Source organism: Leucopleurus acutus (assembly GCF_964270905.1).
Source record: "Leucopleurus acutus genome assembly, chromosome: 18".
NCBI lineage: Eukaryota > Metazoa > Chordata > Mammalia > Artiodactyla > Delphinidae > Leucopleurus > Leucopleurus acutus.
This window is the reverse complement of record NC_139160.1, coordinates 32,304,569-32,327,241: the sequence shown is the minus strand read 5'-3', so window position 1 is coordinate 32,327,241 and position 22,673 is coordinate 32,304,569. Positions and strand designations below refer to the sequence as shown.

The window sequence follows — 22,673 nt, the reverse complement described above, 5'->3', positions numbered from 1 at the left end:
AGGAATACTGTCTGCTTCTCCTTCAGCATTTGTAGCTTTTTTTTTTTTTTTTTCCAGTTAGATAACAGTGCTATAGTTTGAAGCCTGGAGCTGAATCTGGCTCCAATTGTGCTTGAATCCTCCCTCCACCTTCACTTTCCTCCTGACCTTGGGCAAGTTTCTTAACCCCTCAACGCATCCCTTCCTCAACTGTGAAACGGGGAGAATAAATGTCACACTCCATTAGATTGTATGATGACTCATGTAAAACACCTCGTGCAGACGGGCACTTAAGTGCTCAAACACATTAGTATTGTTTTTATTATTAGTCTTTTATAAAACAAAACCTGAAGTGGGGGGGGAAACTTACATACAATTATTTTATTAATTGTAATTTTATTCATTATAATAAGATGTGATAATGACTATATTTTTGTTAGAACTAAGCCTGAGTTCCATCTTCGCAGATTGTGTTATAGTTGAAAATTTTGTTGTTGTTTTTTTAACCAATATTTTTGGTTTGTCACATAGTAAACCTCATTGGACAGATGAGGAGTGACCCACCCCTTCATTATAATTACTTCTTTCCTCTGATAAGATATAAGATGATAAGGCTTGTATACCCCAGGAGAAAACAGACACAAGCTATTACATTAGAGAAATAAAGTAATTCATGTTGGAAGGGCCGTGAATGTTAGGGTCACCAAATGGACTTGGTAAAACTGCAGAACACAGCACTTCTCTGTTATACTCCAGAAGAACCCTTTTTATGTTGTGGGATTCCATTATTTGCAATGGTTTCTTTCCTCTTCCAATCAAGTGAGAGCCCATATGGAAAGCTAGTACCACTGTAAAATCTAAGTCCATTAGAAATAGAATAGTCAATTAGCAGACATATTATTACTATATTGTAACAGTTGTAAAAGAATGTATTATGTTCCATATTTTTAAGTCACTAAGTTATTCAAAGTGCTATAATACCAACTTAATGATCAGTGACAGGTGTAACTGTCTGACCTCTAGTGGCTATAGCTCATTGCTGCATCTCAGTTGATGGGTTAAAAAAACAACAACAAACTAAGACTATGGAAAGAAATCTCAGCTCCTAATAATAGAGTTATACAAGTGAGTGTATAGAAAATTTTATAACTAGAAATTATAGTTGCTCTGAATTTCTGCTGCTCTGATTTTTGGGGTGCTGCCTCAAAGGACAGAGTCCAGAACCAGCTTTGTGCATCTCTGAGTTCAGGTGCTTGAAATGTGTCAGCAGATGCTGCCCTGAGGCCCAGTAGTCAGGTTTCTCTACAGCATTTTTAATAGACATTCTGAAGTTCATAGCAAGCTTCCAGCATCGATGTTCAGCATTATTTTATAGGTTTGCACGAAATTTTTTTAGAAGAGCTATCAAATGTCTATATGAATAATATGTCTTTCATAATGTGCAGATGTTATAGGTTTATGTGAATATTTTCTGATTCAAGTTGAATAGCATTACCGTTCCTTATATACTTCATCACAAGTTAAGGATGCTGTTTGTAAACAGGAAGCAGATTGGAATCGACCAACAATTTGGGGAGATGAACTGATTATACTAAAACACTGAACTAAATAGACTTAGATATTCCGTTTAGTATGGTGCCCCAAACTGAAAAAGACTAAAAAAATTCACATTATCTTAAGGCTGAATAATAAAAAATGAGAACATTCTGCCGTATGATAGTAACATATTTTCCTGTCTTTAACATAAACCATTTTGGAATATTTGATTTAATTTTTTTCTTGTCATACTTGGTATCTCAATTAACTGAATACTTTCATCTCAATAGTTTAATGAACTATAAATTGCTGGACATATATGGCTAGTGTGGATCTGCAGTCATTTTTTTTTAATTTCAAATACCATGTGGATTATAAAGTTCCATATACTTTAAGGCTTCTTCTGTGCCAACACTTGTAGCTCTTTTAGGAGAATATACAAGAAATGGAACAACTAACAATTGCTCCGTCTTGTCCTCTGTCCATTTTCCTGCAGTCAGCACCTTCTTTAGCTTGCCAAGAGTACTGCACTCTAATTTCTTTCTTTTCTGCCTGCTGTACAGTACATTTCTACTGCTTTGTGTTTCGTGTTACCATAGAGACAGGAGGTGCTCCAAAGCCCTGGGAAGATGGGTAGAAGCGGGTCTTTGAGGAAACAGTCCCTGCTGGCTAGCAAAGCCTGAGGCAGGAATCTATAGCAGTAAATGGAAAGAGGGAATTACGTGGGCAGATCCGACTGTGCGTCCACAGGGTCTTAGGAAGTGCAGGCCCAGCCTGTGCTGCATTCAAAATGAGTTGTTTACAGAAACCAATTTTTCAGAGATCTCAATGCAGCGTGAGGTTTCATAGGAACCAAGCTTAGGGTTTTATTTGCAAGAAAATAACTGAAGCGACATTGACTTATTCCTTTTACTGTTTCCTCATTAAAAGGGAGCAGCTTCTAAGAAAGGTCCTCTTTGCCTGACTTATTTTGCCAATCAAAAATTTCACCTTTAAAATGCAGATCAATATTCTTTGACTCAGCCGAAACCATCAGAAGTCAGATTGCAGGCTGAGCACAAGGGACTCTACATCCAGCACCCAAGTCATTGATCCAAATATGCTAGTTCTAAAAATGAGTAGTTTTTACCCTAAATTGTCATGTACCCCTTCCATATTTTAGAAACAGAACTTCAAGCTTTTAAACATTTCTGTTCTATGTCCTACTATATTATTTTAGCTCATACTTGTTAATATTTTTTATTTAGGAGAAATCTATAATATTTCAAAATAATATAGTTTTTTTTCTTGCCTTTTCCCTCTGATATGTATGTGGGAATTATTGTTAAAGGCAGCCTTTTTTTTTTTTTTTTTTTTTTTTTTAGTGGATAAGATCCATACTCAGAGTATTTGTTGGATTTTTGTCACATATGTCGTAGTCTAAGCAGGGAAAGAATTCAGAGAAATTCAGAAAACATGAACATGTCTTCCTAGGTTACCAGTCCAAGGGCATAGTATGCAGAATTGTACTTTGGATGAAGAAGGCCAGTAACCTGTAAATCTGTAAAAAAGGAATATGGTTGAGGAAGGTCCTCTGAGGTACTTCTTTCCTCAAACTGACAGTAGGAGACAGTAGTTTACTAGCCTGAACTCCTCTCTAAGGTAATGCCAATGACTTGTGCCAAATTTTTTTTTACTCATTTTCTAGAAATACAAGAAACCAAAATCTTAGAAGTAGTTTAAGATTTCATAATGAAACTTGGTACCATTAATACAGTACATATTAATGCTGCTGGGCTATGAATAGAACAATCAAAAAAGGCAGGTCTTTCAGCCTTAATAGTGGCGCCTCTGTGCACCTGGCCCCAATGTAGGTCCTGTTCCAATTTGAATGGGAGAGTGACAAGAAATAAAGGTCAATCTCATTTTGGAAAGAAGGAGAGTCACATTTAATATGTTAGATCCTTCTAATTTTCACTAATTTACTAAAATGTCTACAGAACTATGAAGTAAAAATAGAAGAGTCTGAATGGTAACCTGGTCTCCCTATGCCTTGGGGGCTAGATAAACATATGTCAAAACAGAGATAGTAGAAAGAGTAGGTATGTCATTATAGCAATCAATTTCATGATTGCATTTTGAATCTTTAGCCATTGTCTGTTTTACCATTCACAGAAGCTACGTAAATCCAAATTACCTAGGAATGTACAACTGTGTCTTCCTTTCTGTATAAAACAAAATCACAGTGAAATGCTAAATTTTGGAATATTGCATTCTTTCATTTGATTGTTTTTCATGTAGCTAAAAAAATAATGTTTGAAAAGCATTTTACTTCTGTAATAACTGATTCCATTCATACGTTATCTTTCACTTATTGACCTAATCTCAATAAGGTATGTATTTTGGGATTTTTTTTTCCTCAGTATTAGGGTTATATTTATATCTGCATTTATTTCCCTATGTAATTCAAATAGCACATATTTATTTGGTAACTAATTATGATTATTATACAACCTGGGACCATAGAATGAAGCTAAGATTACTAGTCTGAATTACACAGGGAAATAAATTGCTGATAAAAATGCATCCCTGATACTGAGGAGAAAAGTTCCAAAGTGCATAGCCATATAAGGTTGGGGCCTGTGATCTTGATATTACTTATTTTTGCTTTAGCCCTGTGAACCATACATCCCTATATGGTGCCTTATAACAAATTATAGAAGTATTTTTAGTAAATATGGGGAAATGAACAATATTAATTTCCACTAGGATATGAATTATTCCAATTTGAACGTCTAACTAAAGTTTAAAAAATTATAATTCCTAAATTCTTTTTAATAATAATTATTAGCTTTCTAACAGTACAAAATCCAACTGAGATTGTTACCCATCACTGGAATTTTCTATGAAGATATCTGACTCAAAAATTTATAGGTATTAGCACTGTAGGAACTCCAGGTTACTATGCTACCAATATAGTAGCCAATAGTCATATGTGGCTCTTGAGCTCTCGAAATGTGGCTAGTCTGAATTAAGATGATCTCTAAGTGTACAATACATATTTGATTTTGAAGGCTTAGTACAAAAAAAAAGTTAAAGATTTCATTAATACATTTTTTATTTTGCTTACATATTGAAATAATAGTTGAAATTTGGTTAAGTAAAATATATTGTTAAAATTAGTTACACCTGATTTTCTTTCCCAATATTTAATGTGACTACTAGAAAATTTTAAGCTTATGTAGCCCGCTTTCCTGACACTCATATTTCTATTGGACAGCGCTATTCTAGACTCAAGTCTAGGTCCTCAAGAGGCCAGAAAGCACAAAAATATACATTAAACAAAAATGACATGTAATAGTTTGTTATTCAGGGAATGTTATTCTGAAGTGTTTTCTTTGGGAAGGATTAATATGAAACAAGGTGGTAAAATTATGCCATGCTTAGGTTCAGTCACTCAAGAAATGATGTTTTAAACACTCATTATAAAGCAGGCAGTATTCTAAGTACTGTTTTATTCTAAGTGAATAAAACAAAGATTTTTGCCTTTGTGGAGCTTACATTCTAGCAAGTTAGATCAGAATTAGATGGATATGAGTTTGTTTTTCTTGCTCCTTGAACATATTACTATCTCCTGGATATAGCTAGTGACATTTGTATTTAGTGACAGGCTGGGGAGAAGTAAGGGAACATTTCTATGTATAAAGTCATACATAAAATTATTTCATTTAAAATCATCTTCATTACAAATGTATCCCAGGATTGAATTCTCTAATGAATAAAAACAGATAGTTTTAAGCAGCTTTTATTAGGCTGAAAATCAACTTCAAGTTTTTTCTTTTTTTTTAATTTTTCAATTTTATTTTATTTATTTTTTTATAGCAGGTTCTAATTAGTCATCAATTTTATACACATCAGTGTATACATGTCAATCCCAATCGCCCAATTCAGAATACCACCATCCCCACCCCCCCGCGGCTTTCCCCCCTTGGTGTCCATACGTTTGTTGTCTACATCTGCATCTCAACTTCTGCCCTGCAAACCGGTTCATCTGTACCATTTTTCTAGGTACCACATACATGCGTTAATATACGACATTTGTTTTTCTCTTTCTGACTTACTTCACTCTGTATGACAGTCTCTAGATCCAGCCATGTCTCAACAAATGACCCAATTTCGTTCCTTTTTATGGCTGAGTAATATTCCATTGTATATATGCACCACAACGTCTTTAATCATTCGTCTCTTGATGGGCATTTAGGTTGCTTCCAAGACCTGGCTATTGTAAATAGTGCTGCAATGAACATTGGGGTGCATGTGTCTTTTTGAACTACGGTTTTCTCTGGGTATATGCCCAGTAATGGGATTGCTGGATCGTATGGTAATTCTATTTTTAGGTTTTTAAGGAACATCCATACTCTTCTCCAGAGTGGCTGTATCAATTTGCATTCCCACCAACAGTGCAAGAGGGTTCCCTTTTCTCCACACCCTCTCCAGCATTTGTTCTTTGTAGATTTTCTGATGATGTCCATTCTAACTGGTGTGAGGTGATACTTCATTGTAGTTTTGATTTGCATTTCTCTAATAATTAGTGATGTTGAGCAGCTTTTCATGTGCTTCTTGTCCATCTGTATGTCTTCTTTGGAGAAATGTCTATTTAGGTCTTCTGCCCATTTTTGGATAGGGTTGTTTGTTTCTTTAATATTGTGCTGCGTGAGCTGTTTATATATTTTGGAGATTAATCCTTTGCCTGTTGATTCGTTTGCAAATATTTTCTCCCATTCTGAGGGTTGTCTTTTCGTCTTGTTTATGGTTTCCTTTGTTGTGCAAAAGCTTTTAAGTTTCATTAGGTCCCATGTGTTTATTTTTGTTTTTATTTCCATTACTCTAGGAGGTGGATCAAAAAAGATCTTGCTGTGATTTTTGTCAAAGAGTGTTCTTCCTATGTTTTCCTCTAAGAGTTTTATAGTGTCTGGTTTTACATTTAGGTCTCGAATGCATTTTGAGTTTATTTTTGTGTATGGTGTTAGGGAGTGTTCTAAATTCATTCTTTTACATGTAGCTGTCCAGTATTCCCATCACCACTTATTGGAGAGACTGTTTTTTCTCCATTGTATATCCTTCCCTCCTTTTTCATAGATTAGTTCACCATAGGTGCTTGGGTTTGTCTCTGGGCTTTCTATCTTGTTCCATTGATCTATGTTTCTGTTTTTGTGCCAGTACCATATTGTCTTGATTACTGTAGCTTTGTAGTATAGTCTGAAGTCAGGGAGTCTGATTCCTCCCGCTCCTTTTTTTTCCTTCAAGACTGCTTTGGCTATTCGGGGTCTTTTGTGTCTCCATACAAATTTTAAGATTTTTTGTTCTACTTCTGTAAAAACTGCCATTGGTAATTTGATAGGGATTGCATTGAATCTCTAGATTGCTTTGGGTAGTATAGTTATTTTCACAATATTGATTCTCCCAATACAAGAACATGGTATATCTCTCCATCTGTTGGTATCATCTTTAATTTCTTTCAACAGTGTCTTATAGTTCTCTGCATACAGGTCTTTTTTTCTCCCTAGTTAGGTTTATTCCTAGGTATTTTATTCTTTTTGTTGCAGTGGTAAATGGGAGCATTTCCTTAATTTCTCTTTCACATTTTTCATCAGTGTATAGGAATGCAAGAGATTGCTGTGCAATGATTTTGTATCCTGCAACTTTACCAAATTCATTGATTAGCTCTAGTAGTTTTCTGGTGGCATCTTTAGGGTTCTCTGTGTATAGTACCATGTCATCTGCAAACAGTGACAGTTTTACTTCTTCTTTTCTAATTTGCATTCCTTTTATTTCTCTTTCTTCTCTGATTGCCATGGCTAGGACTTCCAAAACTATGTTGAATAATAGTGGTGAGAGTGGACATCCTTGTCTTCTTCCTGATCTTAGAGGAAATGCTTTCAGTTTTTCACCATTGAGAATGATGTTTGCTGTGGGTTTGTTGTATATGGCCTTTATTATGTTGAGGTAGGTTCCCCCTATGCCCACTTTCTGTAGAGTTTTTATGATAAATTGGTGTTGAATTTTGTCAAAAGCTTTTTCTGCATCTATTGAGATGATCATCTGGTTTTAATTCTTCAGTTTGTTAATATGATGTATCACATTGATTGATTTGCATATATTGAAGAATCCTTGCATCCCTGGGATAAATACCACTTGATCATGGTGTATGAGCCTTTTAATGTGTTGTTGGATTCTGCTTGCTAGTATTTTGTTGAGGACTTTTGCATCTATATTCATCATGATATTGGTCTGTAATTTTCTTTTTTTGTAGTCTCTTTGTCTGGCTTTGGTATCAGGCTGATGGTGGCCTCATAGAATGAGTTTGGGAGTGTTCCTTCCTTTGCAATTTTTTGGAAGAGTTTGAGAAGGATGAGTCCTCGCTCTTCTCTAAATGTTTGATAGAATTTGCCTGTGAAGCCATCTGGTCCTGGACTTTTGTTCGTTGGAAGATTTTTAATCACAGTTTCAATTTCATTGCTTGTTATTGGTCTGTTCATATTTTCTACTTCTTCCTGGTTCAGTCTTGGAAGGTTATACCTTTCTGAGAATGTGTCCATTTCTTCCAGGTTGTCCATTTTATTGGCAACTGCTTGTAGTAGTCTCTTAGGATGCTTTGTATTTCTACAGTGTCTGTTGTAACTTCTCCTTTTTCATTTCTAGTTTTATTGATTTGAGTCCTCTCCCTCTTTTTCTTGATGAGTCTGGCTAATGGTTTATCAATTTCATTTATCTTCTCAAGGAACCATCTTTTAGTTTTATTGATCTTTGCTATGGTTTTCTTTGTTTCTATTTCATTTATGATCTTTATGATTTCATCTTTATGATTTCATCTTTATGATTTCATTTTTATGATTTCTCTCCTGCTAACTTTGGGTTTTGTTTGCTCTTCTTTCTCTGGTTCCTTTAGGTGTAAGGTTTAGGTTGTTTATTTGAGATTTTCCTTGTTTCTTGAGGTAGGCTTGTATAGATATTAACTTCCCTCTTAGAACTGCTTTTGCTGCATCACATAGGTTTTGGATTGTCGTGTTTTCATTGTCATTTGTGTCTAGGTATTTTTTGATTTCTTCAGTGATCTCTTGGTTACTTAGTAACATATTGTTCAGCCTCCATGTGTTTGTGTTTTTTACGTTTTCTTTTCCCTGTAATTCATTTCTAATCTCATAGCATTTTGGTCAGAAAAGATGTCTGATATGATTTCAATTTTCTTAAATTTACTGAGCTTGATTTGTGACCCAAGATGTGATCTATCCTGGAGAATGTTCCATGCGCACTGGAGAAGAAAGTGTAATCTGCTTTTTTGGGATGAAATGTCCTATAAATATCAATTAAATCTATCTGGTCTATTGTGTCATTTAAAGCTTGTGTTTCTTTATTAATTGTCTGTCTGTATGATCTGTTCGTTGGTGTAATTGAGGTGTTAAAGTCCCCCACTATTACTGTGTTACTGTCGATTTCCTCTTTTAGAGCTGTTATCAGTTGCCTTATATATTTAGGTGCTCTTATGTTGGGTACATATATATTTATAATTGTTATATGTTCTTCTTGGATTGATCCTTTAATCATTATGTAGTGTCCTTCCTTGTCTCTTGTAACATTCTTTATTTTAAAGTCTATTTTATATGATATGAGTATTGCTACTCCAGCTTTCTTTTGATTTCCATTTGCATGGAATATCTTTTTCCAACCCCTCACTTTCCATCTCTATGTGTACCTAGGTCTGAAGTGGGTCTCTTGTAGACAGCATATATATGGGTCATGTTTTTGTATCCATTCAGGAGGCCTGTGTCTTTTGGTCGGAACATTTAATCCATTCACGTTTAAGGTAATTATCGATATGTATGTTCCTATGACCATTTTCTTAATTGTTTTTGGTTTGTTTTTGTAGGTCCTTTTCTTCTCTTGTGTTTCCCACTTAGAGAAGTTCCTTTAGCATTTTTTGTAGAGCTGGTTTGGTGGTGCTGAATTCTCTTAGCTTTTGCTTGCCTGTAAAGCTTTTGATTTCTCCTTCGAATCTTTATGAGATTCTTGCCGGCTAGAGTAATCTTGGTTGTAGGTTCTTCCCTTTCATCACTTTAAGTATATCATGCCACTCCCTTCTGGCTTGTAGAGTTTCTACTGAGAAATCAGCTGTTAAACTTATGGAAGTTCCCTTGTATGTTATTCATCATTTTTCCCTTGCCGCTTTCAATAATTTTTCTTTGTCTTTAATTTTTGCCAGTTTGATTACTATGAGTCTCGGCATGTTTCTCCTTCTGTTTATCCTGTATGGGACTCGCTGGGCTTCCTGGACTTTGGTGGCTATTTCCTTTCCCATGTTAGGGAAGTTTTCAACTATAATCTCTTCAAATATTTTCTCTGGTACTTTCTCTCTCTCTTGTCCTTCTGGGACCCCCATAATACAAATATTGTTGCATTTAATGATATCCCAGAGGACCCTTAGGCTGTCTTCATTTCTTTTCATTCTTTTTTCTTTATTCTGTTCCGCAGCAGTGAATTCCACCATTCTGTCTTCCAGGTCACTTATCCGTTCTTCTGCCTCAGTTATTCTGCTATTGATTCCTTCTAGTGTTGTTTTCATTTCAGTTATTGTATTGTTCATCTCTGTTTGTTTGGTCTTTAATTCTTCTAGGTCTTTGTTAATCATTTCTTACATCTTCTAGATCTTTGCCTCCATTCTTTTTCTGAGGTCCTGGATCATCTTCACTATCATTATTCTGAATTCTTTTTCTGGAAGGTTGCCTATCTCTACTTCACTTCATTGTTTTTCTGGGGTTTTATCTTGTTCCTTCATCTGCTACATACCCCTCTGACTTTAATCTTGTCTTTCTGTGAATGTGGTTTTTGTTCCACAGGCTGCTGGATTGTAGTTCTTCTTGTTTTTTCTGTCTGCCCTCTGGTGGATGAGGCTGTCTAAGAGGCTTGTGTAAGTTTCCTGATGGGAGGGACTTGTAGTGGGTAGAGCTGGCTCTTGCTCTGGTGGGCAGAGCTCAGTAAAACTTTAAACCACTTGTCTGCTGATGGGTGGGGCTGAGTTCCCTCCCTGTTGGTTGTTTGGCCTGAGGCAACCCAACACTGGAGCCTACCTGGGCTCTTTGGTGGGGCTAATGACAGACTTGGGAGGGCTTACACCAAGGATTACTTCCCAGAACTTCTGCTGCCAGTGCCAGTGACCTTGTCCCCACAGTGAGCCACAGCCACCCCCCGCCTCTGCAGGAGACCCACCAACACTAGCAGGTAGGTCTGGTTCAGTCTCCCCTGGGGTCATTGATCCCTCCCCTGGGTCCCGATGCACACACTACTTTGTGCGTGCCCTCCAAGAGTGGAGTCTCTCTTTCCCCCAGTCCTGTCGAAGTCCTGCAGTCAATTCCCACTAGCCTTCAAAGTCTGATTCTCTAGGAATTCCTCCTCCCGTTGCCGGACCCCCAGGTTGGGAAGCCTGATGTGGGGCTCAGAACCTTCACTCCAGTGGGTGGACTTCTGTCATATAAGTGTTCCCCAGTCTATGAGTCACCCACCCAGCAATTATGGGATTTGATTTTACTGTGATTGCGCCCCTTCTACCGTCTCATTGTGGCTTCTCCTTTGTCTTTCGATGTGGGGTATCTTTTTTGGTGAGTTCCAGTGTCTTCCTGTCAATGATTGTCTAGCAGTTAGCTGTGATTCTGGTTTTCTTGCAAGAGGGGGTGAGAGCACGTCCTTCTACTCTGCTATCTTGGTTCCTGTCCAACTTCAAGTATTAAGTCTATATGGAAAATTTTTAAAGGTTATATTCAAAAGGATTCTCTGAGCAAATTATTCTTTTGTGTTATAGTACTGGATACACTAGTTGGATTTGTTTTTTTTCCGTAATTTTGAACTACTAAATGAATATGGTTTTGTATGTTCATAGAAATGACAGGACCCTAAATGTTTCAAGGACTCAGCACCTAGCATGGTGTATAAGTACACAGCAGGTTGAGTTGACTTAACCATAACTTCAGCTCATGATCTCTGGAGGGACAGTTGAAGAAATTGTGGCTGTTTGGCTTGGCAAAGATTTGGGGAGTGTGATAGCTGTCTTTAAGTATTTGAAGGGCTGGTGAGTGGAAGAGAAATTAGACTCTTAATATAGCCCTAGTGGGAAAATCAGTAGGGCTAGTGACTAAGATTTCAGGGGAACAAACACTAGATAAATATAAAGTAAAACATTTAATTAGTAGAGGAATATATTGCCTTGTGAGATTGTGAGGCTATGACTGGAGGTCTTCAAACTTAGGCTAGACAGCCACTTGACAGAATGCTGAGTGAATGGAATTCAAGCATTGGATAGGTGGTTCTACCAACTAACTAAGGGCTTTCCAATCCTGAGATTACATGATTCTATATTATATGATTCTATGAAAGTGAAATGGAGTTGAAATAGCATACATTACTCATTCAGAAAAAAAAATCTGTACATTCGAAATATCTAATAAATATTGAATTAGGAAATATAAAAAATAAAGAAAAATACTTGAAAGCACACTGTAAGATACTACTTAGAAATGGCTTCAGGAAAACAGCTTCCTTCCTGGTTATTAGCACTGGGAATAGGCCTGTCCTCAAACCCCAAAATATAAAGTGCTCTTTACCTTTCACAGTATCTTTTTGCCATGGCTTCATCATGTGCCCCCAGAGCCATGCATGGGGGAATAAGATTTGGATTGAATTTCCCAGAAGCAAATATCAAAGTCTGTGTGGCCTTGACAGTTCGTGAACTTCTCTAAGCCTCAATTTCCTCATTTATGAAACAGTTGTAATACCTATATTTTAGTGTTGTTGGAAAATCTTTTAAATAACATGTAGAGGGTTTAATATATAGTATGTGTTCAATAACTGTAATACCAAAGCATATCCCTGTGTAATTTTCCTACCTTCTTGTCCTTATAAACCACCAGACCAACCGATTATTTATAATTTATAAATAAATAAATAATTTATTGTCTGGTATCTATTAGCTGACAGGAAATTGCATACTTTAGAAACCATTTATTTAATAGCTACTAAGTCACACACTGGTGACCACAAGTGCCTGGTAGCCGAGACAACTGTCAGTGACAGATAGCAGGACTGGTAAACAGATGCTATCATTGGTTTTGGTATGTTAGTATAAAGAGGAAGTTGCTTTGAATGTGAAAGTTTGACTCAAAAATGTGTTGTGTGATTATGGTAGGGCGTTTAGATGGAAATGCTGAGGTAGGCACAGTAGCAAAGCTCTCCCATTAGGGCTGGAGATGCAGATGTGGGTGTCTCCTTCCTAGAGGAGATAGTTGAAGCTGTGAGATCTTGGTAAAGAGAATGTAAAAAGGACAGAAATGAGCCACGGATCTAATCATGAGAAATGGCCACACGAAGAGAGGTATCCTTGTGTTTGGGAGGTCTGAGAAGGTAAAGTAAATTAGAAGGCTAAGAATGAATCATCAATAAGTGGAAGAGTAAGCATGGTAAAGGGCCTTGTCATGATGGAAGGTGCTAACCAGGGGTCTGAAGACTTGAGTTTTGTCTCTGGCTCTGCCTGAAAGTTATGTCTGCTGCCTCAACTCTATGTAAAACAAGGTAAATACATCCATGTCACTTATCTCACAGGAGTGTTATAAGAGTAAAATGAGTAGATGCGTGGGGAATTGCTTGCAAACTATAGCATATCTATGCATAAAGGTAAGGCGATGATACTGATGTTAAGTTATAGATAACATATAATGTATCTGTAATGTAATGACTTATTACATTACAATTACAATTGTACATTACAATTACTTATTACAGCTGGACACCAGCTGTCCAGAGTTAGACCAAACTTTACAAGTCACAGTCCTCTAAAAGACTGCCCTTACTTCATACACTAGCTGCAAGTTTGAGGGCTCCCAAGTGCTCCCACACTTCTGACCAGCTGGGTAAAATTTAGGGGTTTTCACTATCTCCTCAGGTTCAATAATTCACTAGAATGACTCCTAGAATTCAAGAAAATGCTCTACTTACTATTGCAGCTTTGTTATAGCAAAAGGACACAAGCCAGAACCAGCCAAACAGGTTCCAAACATAAAACTTCTGCTGTCCTCAGGGATATATTACCCTCCACCCCCGAGCGCATCAGTGTGTGACAATATACATCATATTGTCAGTGTGTGATAATACTTATTGCCAACCAAGGAAACTCACCTGATCCTCAGTGCCCATAGTTTGTACTGAGGCTTCATTACTTGGGCATGATTGATAGGCCACATGATTGAACTCCGTCTCCACCTCCCAACCCTCCAGTCACATGATTGATCTTTCTGATTTGGCCATCCCCCATTCTGAATCACTCATTACCACAAACTAAATAGGGTCCCGTCATGAGTCACCTCATTAGCATAAATTATTAGGCATGGTCTGAGGGGCCCAGGAGTGGGAAAAGACTAACCAAATTCTTTATTACACACACTCTGAAGTGTTGCAACTGTAAGAGAAAATGAGGCATGGGAAAATTCCATTGAGTTGAGGGATTTTGAGGCTTCTGATAATCTTGTAAGGAGCAGTTTTAACAGAGAGGTATGGCTGAAAGCCAAATTAGAATTTGCTAATAACTGGGTAGAAAGGTGAGAAAGAGGGAAGCAAATATAGAGTGAGACATTCAATTCAGGTAATATATTGCAAATCAGAAAGATAAGCAGTTGACTGGAAGGGTTTGCATTACTATTCCCTTTAGAGAAAAGAGCTGGATTTATCCTGGTTGTCCTGTGCCCAGGAGCCTGCAGCATCTCTAGTTCCTTCTCACACTGTGTCAAATTAGGAAGGCCAGTATAGGAAATTGTAAAATGGCAGTGCTGTCTTTAAATTTTTATTTAAAGGGCAGTGAAATAGACCAAGACTGAATAGAAGTGTATATATGATGAGTTTATGCAAAAAACCTTCTAATTTAATTGTCAATTATCTCCTTTATTCAGAAATAACTTGCATCTATCATCTCTGTCTTGTCTGTTTTGTTAGAATTAGGGGAGTAACTGCTTTGTTTTGTTGTTTTTGTTTCTACATAATTGGTTTCAGTAAGAGTTTCTTGGCACTCCTAAAAAAGTTTAACTATATACAAAATGCTCTTTTTGCTCTTTTTATCATTTTTATATATTTTCAATACAAAAGATAAAATAAACAGCAAAATGAAGAAAGCGAAGACAATTATTTATAGCATCAGTAAATCAACAGTAAGAAAAACCACAGGGATATGGGCTGCTGGTGGCCAGCACTAACTTCAGTTATTGCATAGATTAAAAACATATATTTGTCACACATTTTACTATCATGTAGACCCAGTAGTGCTTTAAAAATTATATTTATGGGTCATTTTCTTCTCCTGTCAAAGTAATGGCATTGCTGGGGTGAAATAAACAGCTACTTAGTAGGTCAAAGTAATAGTTAAGAGCAAAAGGTAAAGAATTGTAAGGAGAGATCAAATTTCAGGAAGACTGAATAGATGCAGTCAATTTAGAACACCAGAGTTCTATATTCTTACTCCTGTCAAAGCTGCCACAGCCTCACCATTGACCACAAAAGGCAGGAGCTCAATTTTATATTTCATCTGAGAGTTGGCACTTCTGAGAAGCCAGTGCCCATTAGAACCACAATGTGATGGAGGATCAATACCGACTTAAAGGGAATAATGCCTCTTTCTGGACCATAACTGAGATTTCCTGTAGCAGAGAGGGTTTTCTGCAAGGGCTGTCAGCCAGGGCCTTAGCCTTGCCTTCTTAGCTCAGGAAGCATAACAGCTGTTGGCTGAAATATTTTCTCATTTAGATGCCAAGTTGCATATGTTTATATTTTCGTTTTTGTCAGCAACTTTCCTGGTTCCTATGTCTTTTGTGTTACTTAAGAAACAATGCAGGGACTTCCCTGGTGGCGCAGTGGTTAAGAATCCGCCTGCCAATGCAGGGGACACGGGTTCGAGCCCTGGTCTGGGAAGATTCCACATGCCGCAGAGCAACTAAGCCCATGCGCCACAACTACTGAAGCCTGCGCTCTAGAGCCTACGAGCCGCAACTACTGAGCCCACGTGCCACCACTACTGAAGCCTGCGTGCCTAGAGCCCATGCTCCACAACAAGAGAAGCCACCACAATGAGAAGCCCGTGCACCACAAAGAAGAGGAGCCCCCGCTCGCTGCAACTAGAGAAAGCCTGTGCACAGCAACAAAGACCCAACGCAGCCATAAATAAATAAATAAATAAATTTATTTTTTTTAAAAAAAGAAACAATGCAAAAGTTAGCTCAGGATGGTGGGTTTGGGGGTGGTTTTTTGTTTGTTTGTTTGTTTTTAGCTTTCTTTGTCATCCAAATCTGTAGTCTGCCAAGGTCATATGGGATCCAGCCCCGATGTGGTTTAAGGCGTTTATTCTCTCTCTCTCTCTCTCTCTCTCTCTCTCTCTCTCTCTCTCTCTTTTAAGTCTAGTGGGTTCTCTGTATTTGAGAGCCATTCAACTTTTCAACAATTTTCAACTTTTCATTTAATTTCAGGAAAAAGCTGTTGTGGGACTCCAGAATCAATTCTTATAGTAAGAATCATATGAGGAATTAAATTGAAATAAATGAGTTTTCCTATCTTAAAGGAAAACAGCATGTATTCTCACCCTGTTTAATATTTCCACAGAAACATAAATACAAGATGTGTGGATTGGATTCCCTTACTGACCTAGCACTAAGAAAGGCAGCTGGTCCTTGCCCATCTGTACTCCAATCACCAAGGGCCTGGATATTGGCAATAGTCCTAGATAGATCATACTTCTCTTCACAGACATCGATTATAGTGTCTTAAAGGCAAAAACAAAAAACAACCTTGGATTCAATTCATAAAATAATAGCACAAGCTTCCTATCTTTGGAGAGTTAAGCAATCATTCTACTTTGCCTTTATGTTTTTTGTTTCCATTTAAAAATGTGTATTGGTAAGGATTTGACTTGAGGGGAAATAGAAAATGCTTCTCTTTTTAATTGACATCCAGCCTTATCTTCCACTGAAAGAGTCCGTGTGTCCAAGTGTGTCATCTTGTATTTGGAACTAATTTCATATAAAAAAGGTTATGAGCCCACTGGCCTCCAATTACAATTTATTTCATACCTCTGAATACCTATATAGAGTTTTCGCCAACTTGCAGGGTTGTGGTATCCCCCTGATGTTTGAAGTGAACTATTTATAAACTAAGTGCATGTTTTTGTGTAGAATTTGGGTCTCCAGTTCAACCCACATGAAACCACCAATAGTGGACTCTCAAAATAATAGTAATGGCAAAAGACACCTGGCCTTGAACAAACATTGTAATAAAATTTCTGTATAAAAGTGAACTTGCAACTTGAGAGCTTTCTATACTTGTAAACATTTTCTCTAGTTTGCAGTGGGACAGGAGATTCATTCTGCAACTCAACTTCATTTGTCATTTTGCAGTTTAGGGTGTGACTCCCTCCGTTCCACAGTTTGGACCTCCCAAGGCTGGGGACCAAGATGGGGGCTGTTAGGATACTGAGAGATAAATGTGAGGGCTGGAGTGAAGAAGTGTTATCTAGGAATTTCTAACAGCTATAAGCTCATTCTAAAATATGCCCCTTACTTTCTTTTTTATTTCTTCAGTGGTCTCAGGAATGACCTCTTTCCGTTTTATACTATCTTGTCTATTGCTTCTCATGAAAGATTCTCCACCTAAAACCACAGAAGAGTTACATGCCAGCTTGGTTTTTCTTCTTATCATTTTGTCCCTAAAGCTAGCCCACAACTATCTGGAGTTTTCTCAGTAGGGTGGAAACACTTTTGCCTGCATTGGCCACCCATTGTTATCCACCTAAGCATCCAAAGAAGTTCAAAGAGCAAACAGTAAAGAAAAACCCAGGCTCTGCTGGGCATTTCATCCTTGGATCTGGTATAGGTCAAGTAAAGGAGGACAAAAATATCCAAGTGTGTATACAGGTCTTGTTTTTGGCAACACTAGTTTATTAGTGACCTTGACGAGAACTGTTTCAGAAGAGTAAAGTGTCAAAAGCATGACTGGAGTGAGTTCAAGAGAAAAATGGGAAGAGAGGAAATGAGACAGTAGTATGGGCAATTCTTCTGAGATGTTTTGCTACAAAGGCAGTCAACAACGGAAGCAGTAAATGGAGCAGGATGTGGAATCAAATAGAGATTTTTTCTCTAAAGATTGGGACTGTTACTAAACAGTATTTACATGCTGAGGGGAATGATTGCATGAAGAAGGAAACCTTTATGACGCAGTAGAGAGAGGGCACGGCTGCCAGAGGGATGGACAAGCTGGCACCCACCTTGAGGGGTTGGTTGTCCTCAGAGGGGAGCACAGGAGATCCCCAGGAGGGAAGAAGTGGGCGTGCCTGCAATCAGCATATAGGTGTCGGGGGCACAGGAAGCTTATGGGGGTTCTCTTCTGATTGCTTCTATGAGTGAGTGAAATGAGAGTGAAGGAGAACAGGTTGGACGTTTGATGGGAGAGAAGAAGGGCTGAAAGGGCTGTCTAGGAGAATGGACAGTGAGTGCTAGGGAACTGTAGTGAATAAAGGTCGAACTTGAAGTTCGCAGTCAGGAACTTAAGTAATACCAGGAGAGAAAAGGAGTCCATGTGTGACCTTGGAGATACAGTGCTGAGGTAGTTTCCATAGGTATACTATCTGCTTTACAAAGTTATTGGGCGTATTAAATGTGTCAGAAAGCATTTTGAAGTATAAGTACAGGATATCCTTATTATGAAACTTAGCTTTGAATTACTTAGCACTTTTTCTTGGCAAAAAGCTTTTTAAATTTCTTTAAGACAGCCTTACTATCTCCAGAGACAGCATTTGGCTTCTGCCACTGATTTACTTAGTAACTAAGTCTAAGCAAATGACTTAACCTCCTTTTGCTTTTTACCTCTCAATCTATAAAATGACAGTGGCAATGTTTCAAGTGCAACAGATGCTTTAGAAATAAAGGTGCTACATAAATACAAGCTATTAATAGAATGGCATTTCAGCTCTCATGGGTATGGTCACCAGAAAGTCAGAAAGGTCAGAGCATCTGAACAAGGCTTGGGTGGTAGAAGCCTCCCTTGGAAAGCTTGGAGGGAGGTACCTCAAAGGAGGTGTCACCCACATCCTTTCCTTTAGTTCTGGTGGAGATTGATTATTAGAACCTGAGACTCAAAGAGGTGAGATAACTTGTTAGGGCCAAGGGGTTGGATTTCAACCCAGATTTACCTTAAAATCCCATGCTCTTTTCACTTTGCCACATGTGGAATTGGGCTTGATACATTATAGCCAGGGAAGGTATGGAATACTTTACTTATGTATATTACAGACCCATATTTTAGCCAATTTAATCTCTTCTCTGTTGTCAAAAATGTAATGAGAGTCGCCCAGCGGCAGAATAAACTAGTTTGTTGGAGATATCATCATGATGGAGTTGTTTACAAGAAATCGAATGACAAGAAAAGGTAGGAACGTTTTTGGGGAAGGAGCAGTAAGCTGACTAAAAATTTGCACTTAGCTACGATGCAGTTTTCAAACACCTTGGGTCAGGAGAGTGGGTGCTAGAAAATAAATAAATTTGTGCGGTCATGGAAACTGTAGGAATAGAGTGTCAGCTGTGCTTTTTTACTGCAAACATGATATGTACATTATAAACTATAGAGCATAAACAGCTCTAAGAGAAAGTCACTGAACTGTTAGTAACTTTTGAGTAACAATTGCCCACCTGATAGGGAAGGTGATGATAGGAAAAGTGTATTTATTTTCTTCCAAGAGCTAAAAAGTGATCAGACTTCTAAAACTTGTTGAGATTGTCCAGGAAAGTGTGTAAAATACTCATCCATCATTGGAAGCCCCTGGTCAGGAAATGACAGTGCAGTAAATATCTTCAGCAGTCACCTTTTAATGTACAAGCTGTTTTCGGTTGGAATTTTCAGCACTCACATAAAACACACTGTCATGAGTGACTGCTTCTGCTCCAAAGTAATCACTATTGGGATAATGGAACATCTCTCTGCAAATAACCAAAAAACTTTAAATGTCATGTCAAGTTTGTTGAAGCCATTTTCAAGCTCTGTTCAAGGTTACATGAATATTGAGGGTGTCTGTTTTTTTTTTTTTTTTAATTTGAGATCTACGAGAGAGATCACTCATAAGGTTGTGCAGTGTGAGAGTCAAGTTAATTAAAAGAAAATCTGTTGCTCTTTGGGAAAGTCAATCAGCTAGCACCATTTAGCCGTTAGCTATTAAACCTCTCTCCTCACAGCCTGGGTAAGTCCAGATCACTGTCACTTACCAATGAAAGAATATATATGTGTGTATAGGTTATAGGTCTGTATGAGTATATGGGTACGTATTTGGCAAATTATGACATTATTTTGATTTGCTAGGAAGTTTTAACAATTTGCCTGCCAAATTCAGTATTTTTTTTTTAAAAGAAAGCATTGAACTTTAAAATTCCTATTAGAAACTTTCCTCCTTAGATTTGTTTAAAAAGGAAATTAATCTTTTTATTATTCAAACTAACGCCTGTCTTGGGTCATAGAGTGTGGAAATAAATTCTTTGCCCAATGCATATTTACTGAGCATCCGCTGTGCTCCACGGCCATCCTAGGCACCGACGTTACAGCAGTATTTAGAACAATGTCCTTGCTATCTTGGAGCTTACATTCTAGTGAAGAGGTAGACAACAGACAAGTAAACAAGTATATGATGTGTCTGGTGGTTATAAGTTCTGTGAAGGGAAAGATGAGTGTAAGAAGATAGAGCGATGAAAATGTGAGTGCTATCTTAGATGGATGGTCAGAGACGGCCTCTCTCGATAGCATTTGAGCAGGGACCTAAATGAAATGCAGAACTAAGCCTTGCTAATAACTGAGTGATGGGCATTTCAAGCACAGAAGAAGTAGGAAATAAGTATTAATGCTAATGAAATTGTTGCCTATATTTTTTAGCTTATTCTTAACCTCTGTGTGTTTATTTTATTTATTTATTTTTTTCCGATTCAGCAAGCATTTATTTTAAAATTTTAAAAATTTATTTACTTTTAAAGTTAGTTAATTAATTTTAATTGAAGTATAGTTGATATACAAAATTATATGTTACAGGTGTACAATATACTGATTCACAATTTTTAAAGGTTATATTCCATTTATAGTTATAAAATATTGGCTATATTTTCTGTTATGCAATATATCCTTTTAGCTTATTTTATACCTAATAATTTGTACCTCTTAATACTCTACCCCTATATTGCCCCTCCCCACTTCCCTCTCCTCACTGGTAACCCCTAGTTTGTTCTCCATATCTGTGTCTGCTAATGAAATAGTTGTCTATTTATATTTTTTAGCTTATTCTTAACCTCTGCGTGTTTATTTTAAATCTACCTTACTCTTTTGAATATTTTTTAGTTTAGTCTGTCTAAGAGGACTTGTTTGTTGAGAATAATTAATGTTTCATAATGTGCACAGTGCTTGCTTATCACAGTGATAAGTTTTATGTTTCTTTCTTCCTTACTGTAGAAAATCAGAAGTTGCAGTTGACAGAAGGGTCACATTCACACTACAGTATCAATTGCAGCTCCACAAGGACTGCCGTCACCAAGGAGCTTAATTATAATCTAGACACTCACACGTCTACCGAGAGGATCAAGGCAGCTGAGAAGAAGGAAGCCTGTAATGTAGAAAGCAACAGAAAAAAGGAAATGGAACTTCTTGGCTCTGTTTCTAAAAACGAATCCATTCCCGAAGTTGAAGCCCTGCTGGCAAGATTACGAGCTTTATAAATTAAAGTGGTAAAAATGATTAAGCCAAATATAAAGCCATGCTCTAAGCTATACCACTTGAAAAAATTGCTTCTTATATAAGTGACTTTATATGGTTTTAATTTATGATATATATTAGAAAAATAAAACTCAATACATGATTGCAGTGCTTTTCCTATGTACTTGAGGTCTTGGCTTATTCAAGATTGTAATGGGCTTTAATGCTTTTTTTGTCTCCTGGTGTTCATGTGTTCTGTATTTGGTGGTTGAATTTTCATATAATGCTTTAGAGAGCAGGTAGGTGGCCATGTGTTCAGCAGTGTGTCCTTAAGAAAATACCATCTTCCCAAGTCACTGTAATTTTTACTTTAGTACTTTCCAACATTAGTGAACATCAAATCATCAACCTCAAGTCTTGCTACATACCCCATGTATATTTCGTTTATGTTATTTATATAGGCCCAGGTTTCTCTTTAATTGGGATCTGTATACTATCAGCGTAGCACGGAAAACATAAAACTGAATATAACATCTATGAGGAAATGATTGGTAAGCTCATTATCATCATTGTTGAATTCATGTTAATTAGACCCTGTAGGAGACTATACAGCAATTGAACACAGTTCCAAAAATGATAAATAGGAATATATGCTCTCTCTTTGCAAAATGTACATGCCTTTGTATAAAGTGGGTGTACACAGTATTACAGTGCTGCGGAAACTCTTAGCCGGGAGAGCATTCCCCCCGCGCCACCCCGCCCCCGACCCGGTAATTATGACTCTAGGATCGAATTGCCATTTTGAAACTTCCCAAGTAAGGAATTTTTTTAATTTCTGTGAACAAACTAGAAATTGCAGATTCTCTGATGTGACAATCAATAACTTTAACAAAGATCTGAAGTGTTTCAAGGAAAGCTTTCCTATGCAAATGTTGCGATTTTTCCTCACTAGGGGCATAAAATTAACTCTGTTAATTCTATATCAAAGAAAATAAACTTGTTACTTGCACTAAATGAAAAAAATTGCTTCTTTTTTTTTGTAATTACCATGTTCCATGGATTAGCTGGAAACAGACTGTGCTCTGCAGTCTATCTAAGCATCTCTTCTGCTTTATGACGTACAATAAGCAAGTGACTGTTCTTTTTTAATTTTTTTTTTTTTTTTTTTTTTTTTTTTTTTTTGCGGTATGTGGGCCTCTCACTGTTGTGGCCTCTCCCGTTGCGGAGCACAGGCTCTGGATGCGCAGGCTCAGCAGCCATGGCCCACAGGCCCAGCCGCTCCGCGGCATGTGGGATCTTCCCGGACTGGGACATGAACCCGCGTCCCCTGCATCGGCAGGCGGACTCTCAACCACTGCGCCACCAGGGAAGCCCGACTGTTCTTT

At 37.5% G+C, this 22,673-nt stretch overlaps 1 protein-coding gene across 4 annotated transcripts in view; it reads left to right on the top strand.

Annotated features, from left to right (window-relative positions):
• The window catches only part of DIAPH3 (diaphanous related formin 3), a gene marked incomplete at both ends in the record, with an annotated part of 563,043 nt that extends 541,732 nt beyond the window's left edge, over window positions 1-21,311 (top strand). For all 4 annotated transcript variants that reach the window (XM_082859704.1, XM_082859703.1, XM_082859702.1 and 1 more), the window contains one exon: window positions 21,049-21,311. In XM_082859704.1, the coding sequence (XP_082715830.1) occupies window positions 21,049-21,311 (263 nt within the window). The remainder of the gene's footprint in view (window positions 1-21,048) is intronic.
• Window positions 21,312-22,673: the final 1,362 nt, after the last annotated feature.